The following is a 15792-nucleotide window of genomic DNA, read 5'->3' on the forward strand; positions in this document are numbered from 1 at the left end:
CTATTGGGAGGAACTAAAAAGGCCAAATTACCTCAGATTGCTAAGTAGAAATTTCATGCTAAAAGAATACTTAGTCTTGGTCACACACAGAGAACACAGATAATAAATACAGAATAATTGACCATAAACTAGAAATACAGCAGAAAAATGTAGACAGAAATTTAAATAAAACCCCACGAAGCCAGCTTTGCATGAAGCAAAACAGAGAAATAGAAAGAGACGCATCTCCTCCGTCTGTGCAAAATATAAAAACCATCAAGGGATGGTGTTCGGGGCGGGGCGGAATCAGGGCTAGACCCCCATGGCCAGAGAAAGCCCCAAGCCTGCCTGATCTTGAAGATGGCACAGCTAGATAGTGAGCTTTGGTATCCCCTCCAGAATTTCTGCACTGAGCTCTGCCCATGTCTAACACCAGCACTGGCCCATCCTTGGCCACCTTTAAATCTAGACTGAAAGCCCACCTCTTTAACATTGCTTTTGACTCATAACCACTTGTAACCACTCGCCTCCACCTACCCTCCTCTCCTCCTTCCTGTACACATTAATTGATTTGATTTGCTTACTTTATTTTTGTCTATTAGATTGTAAACTCTTTGAGCAGGGACTGTCTTTCTTCTATGTTTGTGCAGCGCTGCGTACGCCTTGTAGCGCTATAGAAATGCTAAATAGTAGTAGTAGTATATTCTAATTAACAAATAGAAAATGAAAGTATTTTTCTTCCTTTTTTGTCTGGTCATTTTATTTTTTTTTAATTGCATTGGTCCCAGTCTCTAGTTTCCGTTTCCTTCTGTCTTCTTTTAACTCTTGTCAGTGTTTCCTATCCATCTGACATTTCTTTCCATTTATATCATCTATCTCCCTTCTTTGTGTCCCTGTCCATGTTCAGCATCTCCTGTCTCTGTCTTCCCCATTTTTAGCATCTCCCTTCTCTGTGTCCCTATCCTCCCTCCATGTTCAGCATTTCTTTTCTATGTCCTTGGTATGGACCTTAAGGGGTCCTTTCACAAAGATGCAGTAAAACGTGGCCTACAGTAGTCTGGGCACATGTTTTGGACGTGCGCTGGTGTAATGGAAGATTTTAAAGATTGCTTTTCAACTCTGCTCTAACCGACAGTATTCTCCTCTGAAGTTCCTGTTTTCTGACTGAACGTAATTTTTTCTTGCAAAACAAGCTATAAGTCATGTCTTTAATTAATTTGGTATGTGCAAAAAGGAAGTGGAGCATGTTTAAGGTTCAAGAGATAAGCCATCTGGCCAGTGGTTTGTTTACTTGAAACCAAGAGCATGTGACTATCTAATGCACATCTTTGTAATTTTCCATGGTTCTGGAAAAAAAAAAGTTTTAACCTAATAAAAAGGGGGGCTTGGAACAGTGAAGCCAGAAGCTCATCTACGGGTAGACGTATCGCATAGAAAGACCGTTCCTGGTCATGAGACTTCAGGTGTTCGCTGACTGGGCTTCCCAGCTGATGACAAGAGCCTGAATGTTATAATCCATGACCAGTGATGTATGTATATACTTCTTTATTATTGTTTCCCTTCAGGTGTATAACCTGATCATTGTGTATATTTCTTAATCATTGTGTATCTAAGACAATAATGACTTATACACTCTCTGTTTGAAGCGAACCTCTAATAAAAGTCTCATTTACCCAACATGAATCCAAAAGAAGCTGCAGTAATTTACTTTCTAAGCAGAACAGCTGGCCATTTCTTTACTGCGTCTGGAAAAAATGTGTTTTTTTTAATGGGCCGGGAAATGGGTGTGTGGCAAAATTAAAATTAGCGCACACCTATTTACGGCCTGAGCCCTAACTGCCACCCATTGACCTAGTAGTAAGGGCTCACGTGCTACCCACGTGGTAACTGTGCAGTACACACCAACTGCCGATTACCACTGGGAATGCCCCCCACAGTAGAAAATAGAAAATTATTTTCTATTGTGGGATTTGGCATGCACCAAACTTGGAATTACCACCAGGCGCACATGCTAGTCCAGTGGTAGTGCTGATTTGGCACGTGCTACATGTGCATTAGCCCTCCCGTACCTTTGCAAAAGGGCCCCTAAGTGATTGACTGGGTTAGGAACTGGTTGAATGGAAGATGACAGAAGATAGTGGTAAATGGAGCTCACTCTGAGGAAAAAGATGTTACCAGTGGTGTACTGCATGGTTCGATTCTTGGGCCAGTTTTTTTTAACACTTTTGTAAGCGATATTGCTGAGGTTTGCCTCTTTGCAGATGACACCAAAATCTGCAATAGGGTAGGAGCCCCTGATGGTATGGATAACTTGAGGAAGGACCTAGCAAAGTTAGGGGAATGGTCTGGAATTTGGCAGCTAAGATTTTATGCTAATAAATGTAGGGTCATGCATTTGGGCTGCAAAAATCCGAGGGACCAGTACAGTTTAGGGGGTGAAAAACTTTTGTGCATGAAAGAGGAGCAGGACTTGGATGAGATCGTATGTGACAATCTTAAGGTGGCCAAATAGGCAGAAAAGGCAACAGCGAAAGCTAGAAGGATGCTTGGATGCAAAGGGAGAGGAATGACCAGTAGGGAAAAGGAGGTGATGGCCCTGTATAAGACTCGAGTGAGACCTCATTTAGTATATTGTGTACAATTCTGGAGACTGCACCTTCAAGAAAGATATGAATGGGATGGAGTTAGTCCAGAGGGCGGCTACTAAAACGGTCAGTGGTCATCATCATAAAGTGTATGGGGACAGATTTAAAGATCTCAATATGTATACTTTGGAATAAAGGTGGGAGAGGGGAAATATGGTAGAGATGTTTAAATACCTACAAGGCATAAATGCACAGGAGACTAGTCTCTTTCAATTGAAAGGAATCGCTGGACTAAGGGGGCATAGAATGAAGGTGAAAAGGGACAGACTCAGAAGTAACCTAAGGAAATACTTCTTCACAGAAAGGGTGGTGAATTCATGGAATGGCCTCCCGGTGGAGGTGGTGAAGACTGTATCTGAATTTAAGAAAGCTTGGGACAAGTACATAGGATCTCTAAGGAAGTGAAAAGGAAAGTAGATGGTATGGATGGGCAGACTGGATAGGCCATATGGTTTTTATCTGCCTTCATTTTTCATTTATCTATGTTTCTAGTCTCTACCATTTTTCCTGGCACCAATGTCAGGCTTACCAGTCTATAGTTTCACTGATCACTTCTAGAACATGGACAATGGATGGTGAGCAATGGGCTTGTCCTAAATGTGTCTAAGACTGAGGTTATGATTTTGGGAAGGGATGTGACTGAAACTAGGCCTGTCACTGCTTCTTTTGGTGATGTTTTTTTACAGGTTAAGGATGAGATGAAGTTGTTAGGGGTGACCTTGGATCATAGACATAGAGGGGCATTTTCGAAAGAAACATCTAAGCTGGAATATGGATGTCTTTGTAAAACATCCAAATTCAGAGGCGGGGAAAGGTCATTTTCAAAAAAAGGTGGACATCCATCTTTTTTTTTCGAAGATACCATGGACGTCCTTGGATTTGGACGTCTTTGATTTTCGGGCATTTTCGAACACAAAGATGTCCAAATGCAAGCTGTCCAAAACAGATGAGGAGTGGTTTAATGGTTAATGCAGCAGGCTTTGATCCTGGTAACATGGGTTCAATTCCCACTGCTGCACTTTGTGACTTTGGGCAAGTCAAATACACAAGGGGTATTTTTGAATATTTTTTTGTAAAACATCCAAAATCAGAACAGGAAAGGTAATTTTCTACAAAAAAAAGTCTACCTTCTCCTTTTGAAAATGCTGTTTGGAAAAATGTTTTGTGATTTGAGGGAGGAAGGGGAGGTGATCCCTGAGTCCCTCCAGTGGTCATCTGGTCTTTTGGGGCACCTCTTGTATAGAGTAGAGGTGTAGCCTAGTGGTTAGTACAGCAGATTTTGATCCTGGGGAAGTGGGTTCAATTCCCACTGCAGCTATTTGTTATAAAAACAGCTCTAGCTCAAAACATCTAAGTTTAAGTCTTGGACATCTTTGTTTTGTTCCATTATCGCTGAAAGACGTCCATGCCTTAGGAACGCCCAAGTCCCGCCTTGAACACACCCCTGGCATGCCCCCTTGAGATTTGGACATCCTTCTGACAGACTGCAGTTGGAGATATCCAAAATCAGGTTTCTATTATACTGATTTGGACATCCATGGGAGATGGACGTCCGTGTTCCAATTTTTTTTCGAAAGATGGACGTCCATCTCTTTCGAAAATAAGCCTATTAATATGTCAAGACAAGTGTGTAATGTTGTCCAGGCATCATTTCTGCACTTACATCTCTTGCATAAAGTGAGACCTATGCTTTCTTTGCATGACTTTAGAAATATAGTTCAAGGCTTGGCTATATCACGCCTGGAGAACTGCAATGCTTTATACCTTGGACTAATGGCTTCAGGAGTAAAAGCATTACAAGTGGTTTTTTTAAAAAGGTTTTTAAAAAATCTTTTTTTTTTAAACGTCGATTTTTAAAAAAGGTTCCAGGGGAGATCCAGGAAATTATAGACCAGTGAGTCTTACGTCGGTGCCGGGCAAAATGGTAGAGACTATTATAAAGAACAAAATTACAGAGAATATTCAAATGCATGGATTAATGAGACACAGTCAACATGGATGTAGTGACGGGAAATCTTGCCTCACCAATCTATTTCATTTCTTTGAAGGGGTGAACAAACATGTGGATAAAGGTGAGCCAGTTGATATTGTGTATCTGGATTTTCAGAAGGCATTTGACAAAGTGCCTCATGAAAGACTCCAGAGGAAACTGGAGAGTCATGGGATAGGAGGTAGTGTCCTATTGTGGATTAGGGTAAAATGGTCAGTATTCTCAATGGAGAAGGGTAGTTAGTGTGATTCCCCAGGGGTCTGTGCTGGGACTGCTGCTTTTTAACATATTTATAAATGACCTAGAGATGGGGGTAACTAGTGAGGTCATTAAATTTGCTAAACGACACAACGTTATTCAAAGTAGTTAAATCGCGGGAGGATTGTGAAAAATTACAAGAGGACCTTATGAGGCTGGGAGACTGGGCATCTAATTGGCAGATGACGTTTAATGTGAGCAAGTGCAAAGTGATGCATGTGGGAAAGAGGAACCCAAATTATAGCTACGTCATGCAAGGTTCCACTTTAGGAGTCACCGACCAAGAAAGGGATCTAGGTGTCGTCGTTGATGATACGTTGAAACCTTCTGCTCAGTGTGCTGCAGCGGCTAAGAAAGCAAATAGAATGTTAGGTATTATTAGGAAAGGAATGGAAAACAAAATGAGGACATTATAATGCCTTTGTATCGCTCCATAGTGCAACCACACCTCGAATATTGTGTTCAATTCTGGTCACATCTCAAAAAGGATATAGTGGAATTAGAAAAGGTGCATAGAAGGGCGACGAAAATGATAAAGGAGCTGGGACGACTTCCCTATGAAGAACGGCTAAAGCGGCTAGGGCTCTTCAGCTTGGCTGAGGGGAGATATGATAGAGGTCTATAAAATAATGAGTGGAGTGGAACAGGTAGACGTTGCCAGAAAATGTGGAAAAGGTGGTTAGCTTAGCAGAGTTTTAAAAAGGTTTGGCCGGTTTCCTAAAGGAAAAGTCCATAGATCATTATTAAATTGAATCTTGGGATATGTGAAGATAGCAGAATGCAAGATTGAAAATTTAAGCGGCGGAATCATCTGCTAGGACTGTCACTTGTTATATTTTGGACATCCAAGATAAGTAACATTTAGTTACAATATTTGATTTTCGTGGCTCCATTTATGAAGTATTTTAGAGGATGGATGGACAATATTTATGAAAACATTTATGTGGAGTTTTTTTGACCCATGATTAAAGAGGCACACTTTCTTAATATAAGGTGTTTCCTTTGGAGGGAGGCGGTGCTGATATTACTGAGGTCTTTTTTCTCCATTTACTTGTATGTAAAGGTTTCATGTAATGAATCCATGCCTTCCTCTTAATACTTTATTGTAGTGTAGAAAATTACATGTTGTTGTATTGAGTTAATTCTACACTTCTTGAATGGTAATTGAAATCACCCATTATTATTGTGTTTATAAGTGTTCTGCTCCCACTTTGTATGTGTACGTTATACTGTTTGCATTTATAGTCCAGTATATTCTGAAACACCAGAATATTCTGATTTCCTGTTTAGCTTGTAGTTTTATTCTTATTGGTCAGTTCCAGGGTTGCCAGGTGGAAAATTTTTTTCCAGCCTAAAGGAGCCCAAAATCCAGCCCAAAACCCGCCCAAACTCAAACCCCGCCCCTGACACCCCCGCCCCCGCGTCATCACCCCCGCCCCCGCCGTCATCAACCCCGCCCCCGCCGTCATCGGCCCCGCCTCCCCCGTCATCGGCCCCGCCTCCCCGTCACTAACCCCGCCTCCCCCGTCACTAACCCCGCCTCCCCCGTCACTAACCCCGCCTCCCATGTCACTAACCCCGCCCAGAAACGTCATTAACCCCGCCCACCGCGGCCGAAAAAAGCCGGCGAAAAAACCGCAAAAGCCGGCGAAAAAACCGCCCCGAAGCCAAAAAGGAGCCCAAAAAACCGCAACCCGCGGCGGGTCGCGGAAAACCGCCCAATTGGGCGGTAAAACCGCCCATCTGGCAACACTGGTCAGTTCCCTATGTGTGTGACCCCTGCTCCCACTGTCACTTGCTCTTTGCCTATTGGCCTAGGGTTCTGCCTTTATGCCTGCTGGGTAAGTAGCACCTCCTCCCATCGTGTGCAAGGAGAAGAGCTCCATTTTGTACCTTAACCCTGCAAGAAGCCCCTGTTCCTGGCTCTTTCTAACTTCCTGAGCCTGAATTGTATTTTTACCATGCCATCCTGTAATGTACCTCATATCACTGAACACAATCATCAGGATTTCCACCCAGTTATTATATTTAGCCCTTCTTGGTCTGAAGAGTTGAACTGAAGCAACAGACTTCTGCTTGTGGTAGCATTTTTGGTTCATCTGCATTTTCACTGCATCTTCTCTGTTTAAATTAAAGAATAGTTAGAACTAAAAGTTTTGAGTCTCCTCCTTGTGAAGGTTGGGGTATTGGTTTTGCTCTCTACCTATCATTATGCTGGGCATCTGAGATGGCAGAAGAATTCACTTCCCTAATTTCTGCTAACATTTCAATATCTGTCTGTTCATTCTGACCCAGATGGATAGCGGTATACCCTTATTACTATTCTTTTTCCTCTTTGCACAAGGAATTTCTATCCATAAGGATTCCAAGGTGTATTTTGTTTCCTGAAGAATTTTTATGCTATTTGACTCAGTGCCTTCTAATATATAAAGCTATCCCTCCACCAATTTGATCCACCTATCACTGTAATATAATTTGTGCCCTGGCATGATAATGTCCCACTGGCTATCCTCCTTCTACCACATCTCAGAGATGTCTATTATATTTACCTTTTTCATTTAGTGCTATATGTTCTAACTCTCCCATCTTGTTTTCTAGGAGTCTAGTATTGTATACAGTCACTTCAAAGTGTTTTTATTTTTTTTATTAACAACTAGCTCAGAGGTTGAACGACTTGCTTAGAAGTTGAACAACTTACGTGGAAAGTTCTTACAGATTTTATAAACCAGGGCTGATCCTTGTGTCTAGCAACAGCAATAAGAGACATCCCCTGTGGAGGGAAATGGAAGGATTATAAATCCCAAACTCATGAGAGTGGCCTTATCTTTGGCTCATTCTGCTTAGCCACTGCACCACTAAATTTAAGGGGAGCTTGTGACTGACACAGCCAGTGCACAGGGGAGGGAAGCAGTGAAGGAAAAAGGGACAGAACATAATAGTTGCTGCACTGACTCCAAAGCATGCTTAGAACGGATACCAGACACCACACTGCCTCCAGAGGAGAAATTAACGAGAGAAGCAGTTCATCCATTCAGGAGAAGTCTAATTGTTAACCAGTCCAACTTATAATTTATACTTCTTTCTTCAGTCCTTATTTCTGTTTGTTTTAGGGATAAAGCAGGGGAAAGGGGGGGGGGGCAGGGAGGGGAGCAGGGTATATATATGGGAGGATTGGGGGGGGTGTTCTTAGGGGTTTAAGGGAATCTGGAATAGTTTGATGATGGCAGAAATATTCATGCAATACAATGAACGGTTGAGGTGTGTTCACATTTTGTGATGTAATAATTGTTATTGAACTGTTTTGTTTGTACATTAATAGATTTCAACCTAAAATTAAAAAGAAGGAAATATTTTTTCACTTAATGAATAGTTATGCTCTGAAACTCGTTACCAGAGGATGTGATAACAGCAGTTAGTGTATCTGGGTTTAAAAAAATGCTTGTATAAGCTCCTGAAGGAAAAGTCCATAAACTGCTATTAAGGCAAACATGGGGAAAGCTACTACCTATCTCTGGAGTCTGTAGCATGGATACTGGGCTAGATGGTCCATTGGTCTAATCTAGTACAGCTATTTTTTATGTTTGTTATGAGAAGCACCAGGATAGAGAATCTTTGCAGTAAATACCATTGGGGAACAAATTAGCTACCAGGACTTTGCACTTGCAAGCTCAAAGAATCCAGTTCCCTGTGAGAACAACTATCTCAAATCAACCCTCTTTAGAAACATGTCCAAGCATCAGCACTGAATATCCAGGTTTATGTGGCCTGCTATCTTTTATGCAGGTCAGTGCGATATTCAGCAGTAAACTGCCTAAGTGGCACCGTACATAAAAGCAGGACTGAGTTTTATGTGATCTGATTTGGCCACTTAACTGCATTAATGCTGACTTTACCTCTGGAACACCCAAAAAAGAGCTGGCTTTCACTTTAGCGGTCTGTGGTGATATTCAGCGGCACTAACCGGTTAAGTGCCCCTGAATATCAGTGGATAGTCCAGCCCAAGCGATTTAACTGGCCAGGATTAAATTGCTTTGAATACTGACCCCCAAAGTTGTTAGAAAAAAACATGAGTAGGGTAGAACAGCTAAAAAGGGAAATGCGCTTAACCTTTCAACAGGGCCACTGAGAGACACAGCCGGAACCGGGGCAAGACCGCCCACTCCCCCACCTGGGCCACCGCCAAGCCACCCCCTCTCCTCACACACTTGCACTACACCTCACATTTGGGTCACCGCCCCCATCCCCTTACCTTTCTCGGTCCATCATCTCCTGTGTGCTGAGAGTGAGACCCGGATGATTGTATTAACACGATAACTCGGATCACCTGGGTTATCACATTAATGCAATCATCTGGGTCCCAGCATGCAGGAGAGAGACAGACCCGGAAGAAGGAAGAAGCTTGCCGGGCTCCCCACTCTTTGGAGGCCAGGCCTTGGGAATTTTGCCCCCCCCCCCCCTCCTCCCCCCCGGAGACCTTGCCTTTCAAACACTAAAGCAAGAGAACCCTCCAGCAACTAACAACCAGCAGACTGAAAACAAATTGTATAAATTATTTTTTCAGACCACCTATAACTGTGGGATCCATTGCCAGAGGATGTGCTCAAGGCAACCAACATAGCGAGATTCAAAAGAGTTTTCAGATAAGTTCCTGGAGGAAAGGTCCATAAAAAAATATAAAGCCAGGTAGACTTCAGAAAGCCATTACTTATTCCTTGAAATAAGCTATGAGAAATCTGATCTAGCATGACAATATCCTCTCACTCGCCTAGTGCCAACTCTTTCAGAAGCCTTCAACAAGGTAAGAGACAGAAAAGAACACTTCTCTTTTGCCCCTGGAGTGTCATAATTGGCATCCTGTGATCTTATGCTCATCATTGCCGGGCAGTTATGAGGCAACCAATTGCATGAGGTCATGAAACACCATTACTGATGGCAGCATGGGGGGGGGGGGGGGAGACAGGGAAATGTGGTCCTTCCTGCTTTCTACCTCACTTATTGAAGACTTTCTATGGAAATGTGGGCAAGGGGGAGTCCAATGTTGATCTGTTATGTCTGTCATTGTAGCAGTGAGAGTGGAGGTTGGATCACAGCCTGATACAAGCCATTTCTGCACAGAGACAAGGGTATCTTGGCCTATTGTGGGCACTTTCAGCATTTTGGGAGGGTATCTTGGCACCTCTTTTCTCAGTTTATGTCCATCTAAGTATTTATTTCTTATGAACCTTGGGAAAGTCACTTCACTCTCTATTATCTCAGGTAGAAAACTCTATAAAGCCCTTTGGGGACAAGGAAAAACCCACTGGAGCTGTACTGCAACCCACCAATGAAAAGGCATAAGCTAAATCCAAAGAAAAGTAATCACTAACCAGCTTATTTTCGAAAGAGACGGACGCCCATCTTCCGACACAAATCGGGAGATGGACGTCCGTCTCAAAACCAGGTATAATCGAAAGCTGAATTTGGACGGCCCCAACTGCTTTCCGTCACGAGGACGGGCGAAATTCTCGGGGGCGTGGCCGAACGGTAGCGAAGGCGGGACAGGGGCATTCCGGGGCGTGGTTAACAGATGGACCTCCGCACCTGATAATGGAAAGAAGCAAGACGTCCCCGACGAGCATTTAGTCCACACAAAGTTGGTCCTGTTTTTTTCACGACCAAGCTTCCAAAAAGTGCCCAAACTTACCAGATGACCACCGGAGGGAATCGGGGATGATCTCCCCTGTCTCCCCCAGTGGTCACTAACCCCCTTCCACCCTAAAAAACAAACTGTTTAAATATTTTTTCCAGCCTCTATGTCAGCCTCAAATACCATACCTAGCTCCATCACAGCAGTATGCAGGTCCCCCGAGCAATTTTAGTTTAGTTGGTGCTGCGCAGGACCCATTCAGAGAGCAAAAATCAGAAGAAAAAAAAAACATGCAAGTGCAGTCAGGGACGTCCAAATTAAAACAACAGTAATAGGGGGATTCGAACCAGCCACCTTCTGATTACAAGACTTGTGCTCTAACCACTACACCACTTATTCAGTTGCATATACATTCCTTCCCTTTCCATTAAGTCCCTCCAAGTTTCTGTCAGCCAATCACAGCTTATTTACCTGACATCGGTGTCAGCTAAACGAGCTGTGATTGGCTGACAGAAACTTGGAGGGACTTAATGGAAAGGGAAGGAGAACTAGTCAGCTGAATAAGTGGTGCAGTGGTTAGAATACAGGTCTTGTAATCAGAAGGTGGCTGATTCAAATTCCCCTATTACTATTGTTTTAATTTGGACGTCCCTGACTGCACTTGCATGTTTTTTATTTTGGACATCCCTGACTGCACTTGCATGGTTTTTCTTTTTCTTCCGATTTTTGCTCTCTGCATGGGTCCCGTACAGCACCAACTAAACTAAAATTGCTCTGGTTCGAATCCCCCTATTACTATTGTTTTAATTTGGATGTCCCTGACTGCACTTGCATGGTTTTTTTTTGACGTCCCTGATTGCACTTGCATGGTTTTTTTTTCTTCCGATTTTTGCTCTCTGCATGGGTCCCGCGCAGCACCAACTAAACTAAAATTGCTCAGGGGACCTGCATACTGCTGTCATGGAGCTAGGTATGATATTCGAGGCTGGCATAGAGGCATCTCAGGGGGACCAGTGCACTACGAATGCTGGCCCCTCCCACGACCAAATGGCTTGGATTAGGTCCGTTTTTGAGATGGCCGGCAGCGGTTTCGATTATCGCTGAAAACCGCGGACGGCCATCTCTAGGTCCAGCGATCTCACCATTTGTGTCGTCTATCTCTAGAGTCGACACAAATGATGGGATTTCAGCGGGCCAAACCACATAATCGAAACCAAAGATGGACAGCCATCTCGTTTCGATTTTACGGTTCGCTCCGCCTCTTCGCGGAGCCGTCTCCGGAGATGGACGTTTTTACACATGGGCGTTCGCGTTCGATTATGCCCCTCCATGTAATACAGCATATGGACACTAATTATACTTTCATAAGCCAGAGAAAATAATGCAAACATATTACTCAAGATTTTTATACACAGCTTTACTATATAGTCCACCTGTTTTAAGTAATATAATGTGCATTTGTTGTATGTCATCCTGTAGGAGATCTTTAACTTCAATTTTTATGTATGTTTTAACTGTATCTGTCTAGAATCGTAGATTGAGCAGATTATAAATGCTTTCAATACATAAGTAAATAAAATAAAATACTTAGAACTCAAGCATTATTAAGGGGCCCTTTATTGCCATGTGCAAATGCAGAACTACCACCAGGCTACAGCAGCAGCGAGTGATAATTCCACCCCCAGCATGTGCCATTTCCAGTACTATAGAAATTTATTTTCATAGTTTTACTGCCAGGTTAGCACAGGAGCCCTTACCGCCACCCATAACGTGCTCCCCCACCCCCCATCCTCCGAAATGCCCATGTGGCAAGTGCGAACTTACCGCATGGCCATTTCTTTTTTTGGCCTTTTTACCCTTCACGGTAAAAGGGGTCTTGGCACATGGCAAAAACCCACGCTGCTGCTAGCACAGAACCCCTTTTACCGCAGCTTGTTAAAACAGTCCCTAACTTTGTACTAACTTATGGTTCAGATGTTTCAGCTGCAGGGGCTTACGAATAGCAGCACTTTGTGCAAAAAAGTAGTGCTGTATATTTTCTAGTCATTTCAGTCACTGGGTGCAATTTATTCAGGCAACTCTTACAGAGATCACATGCCTGTCTTTTTCCCCATGGAGCTATCAATTACTGGGGTAGCTCGCTGAAGGATTTGTTTTCCCCACTTTATCATACCAAAGCTATTTGTCTGAAATCATATGGTGAAAGGCAAAAGTTTATAGAAAGACAACAATAAGACAGCTGAACGTACCTTATAAGATCCCAGTGTGCATGATCATGGATCAGAACAAAAAGTGTGTGTGGATTTTCCATGGACCTTTGCACAAATGTTGTAAACTTAGCATGGGCATCTGCATCTAGTTTTATCACATACTGTTCTACTTTCTGTTTTGTAAGCGATTCCTTTTCTAGGCCTAATTCAATCAAAACACCTATTGAAAATAAAAGAAGACAAGTGAAACAGAATGTTAGAACAGTTGTGTGATCACAGTTCAGAGCAGTATTTCCCAATCTGTGTGCCAACAGATCTGATCAGGTGTGCTAAAGAAAATCACTCCTGCCTGAAGCTAAGAGACACTCACTGCACACAGCATCTGCTTCTGGTCCCTCTTTTTAGTTGCATCCTTTGAGTCTCATCTCCAGGCTCAGTCAGATGAAGAAAGCATGCATCGAGCACATGATGCAACTCCCTTTGAATGTTGGGAATGCAGCAGTGGAGGAGTTGTTACAGCTACAGATGGCACCCAAGGTAATTAACCAAACCGGTTCCCCACACAACTCCAAAACCTTCTTTCTGTTATACCTATAGGGGGGTAATTTTATAAAACCTTCTTGCATGTTAAATGCTGGCCTCTTATAAAATTAGATCATGCTTAAATGATGTATGGTGTAGGGTGGCATCTACTAGTAAAGTAGCCATACTTAGGAAATAAATTTGGGCAGAGTAATATTTTACATGCCTATATTATACAAAATCCCAAGGCGTTACGACAAGATTATTTAATCAAAGGGAAATAAAATCATGTCAACTTGAGGACGTAAGTTTACTGATCCACGAGTGGCATTTCTGAAGGTCTTATGCTGCTTATATCGGACATTTAGAAATGCCAGTCGTGGATCACTAAACTTCCATCCTCGAGTTGACTTTGAACAAAAAGGTGAGTATAAAGTCTTAATTTAGAATCCTAATTTTAAAAAGTTTCAAGAGTATTATATTAAAATAACATAAGTATGGGATAAAAAGTTATTTACATAGATTTTGAACTGAAATTGTTATATTAGACTAGGAGACCAGTATCCAAATTGACTTTGAACAAAAAGATGACTACAAAGTCTTAATTTAGAATCCTAATCCAAAAAAAGTTTAAAAAGTACTATATTAAAATAACATAAGGGCGGAGTAAAAAATTATTTACATAAGTTTTGGATAAAAAAAATTAAAAATGTAATATTGGACCAGTGACAATCCTGGTGCATTTATCTCACTAGAAATTTACTGATCCACAAGTGTCACTTCTGAAGGTCTGATATATGCAAAAGAAGACCTTGTTTTGATGGGATAGACTGTGCATTAAGCACATAATAGCCATGCTGGGTAAGACCAATGGTCCACCTAGCCCAGTATTCTGTTTCCAACAGTGGCCAATCCAGGTCACAAGTACCTGGCAGGTACTTAGTAGCAAGATTCCATGCTATCAATCCCAGAGAAAGCAGTGGCTTCCCCATGTCTATCTCAATAGCAGACTATGAACTTTTCCTCCAGGAACTTGTCCAAACCTTTTTTAAACCCAGATATGCTAACTGTAACCACATCCTCTGGTAACAAGTTCCAGAGATTAACTATTCATTGAGAGACAAAAAATATTTCCTCCTATTCATTTTAAAAGTATTACAATGTGACTTCATTGAGTGTCCCCTAGTCTTTGTACTTTTTGAAAAAGCAAAAAATGAAAAAGATTCACTCTGCCCATTCTGCACCACTCAGGATTTTATAGACCTCTATCATATCCTCCCTCAGCTGTCTCTTTCCAAGCTGAAAAGCCCTAACCTCCTTAGGTTTCCTCACATGAGAGAAGTTACATCCCTTTTCTCATTTTGGTCACTCTTCTTTGAACCTTTTCTAATTCCGCTATATCTTTTGTGAGACAGGGGGACCAGAATTGAACATAATACGCAAGATGATGTTGCACAATGGAGCAATACAGAGGCATTATAATATTCTTCCTCTTTTTTCTATCCCTTTCCTAATAATTCCTAACATCCTGTTTACTTTTTTGGCTTCCGCCGCACATTGGACAGAAGATTTCAGTGTATTGTCTACAATGACACCTAGATCTTTTTCTTGGGTGCTAACTCCTAAGGTGGATCCTAGCATCAAGTAACTATGATTTGGATTGTTTTTCAGAGAAAACACAAGAAAGAGTCCATACTCCGCACCAAGCAAAGAATATACACCAGAACTGATGAGAAAGGCAGGGTGTATTTAATAAGCAATTCTTCAAACTGACTCGATAAGAACTATGTAACCAATATATACTTTTTTATATTTCAATAGGTTGTGTTCTCATGTGATATAGATCTAGTTTGTTTTCTAGATCTCTTGTCATATGGTAGACAATTTGTGGGCTAACATCTTTTGCTTTTAGATATTTTAATTTGTTATACATGTACATATGTTATTATCTATATAAGGGTTTTATTGTATTGTTTTACATTATATATGAATTTTTATTTTTATTTTTTATAAACTCCTGACACAGACCCTGTCACCAAAACAGGGTCCATGTCAAGTCAGTTTGAAGAATTGCTCATTAAAGACACCCTGCCTTTCTCATCAACTCCACTGTATGTTTTTTGCTTGGATTATTCTTCCCAATGTGCATCACTATGCATTTGTCCACATTAAATTTCATCTGCCATTTGGATGCCCATTCTTCCAATTTCCTAAGGTCTTCCTACATTTTTTCACAGTCCACATGTGTTTTTAACAACTTTGAAAAGTTCTGTGTCATCTGCAAATTTAATCACCTCACTCACTTGTCATTTTAATGTCCAGATCATTTATAAATATGTTAAATAGCACCAGTCCCAGTACAGATCCCTGTGGCACTCCACTATTCACCCTCCTCCATTGAGAAAAATGGCCATTTAACTCTATCCTTTATTCTCTATCTATTAACCAGTTCCTAATCCACAACATAACATTGCCTCTTATCCTATGGCTTTTTAATTTTCTCATGAGTCTCTCATGAGGGACTTTATAAAACATGCACAAGTGTACATACTTTACATGCTC

General features: G+C 41.7%; 1 protein-coding gene across 1 annotated transcript in view; it reads right to left on the reverse strand.

Moving 5' to 3' along the window:
- The window catches only part of GREB1 (growth regulating estrogen receptor binding 1), a 209532-nt gene that overhangs the window by 78947 nt on the left and 114793 nt on the right, over positions 1 to 15792 (reverse strand). The window contains 1 exon segment of the mRNA XM_030195152.1: positions 12748 to 12928. Coding sequence (XP_030051012.1) covers positions 12748 to 12928 — 181 coding nt within the window.

Source organism: Microcaecilia unicolor, chromosome 3 (genome assembly GCF_901765095.1).
Source record: "Microcaecilia unicolor chromosome 3, aMicUni1.1, whole genome shotgun sequence".
NCBI lineage: Eukaryota > Metazoa > Chordata > Amphibia > Gymnophiona > Siphonopidae > Microcaecilia > Microcaecilia unicolor.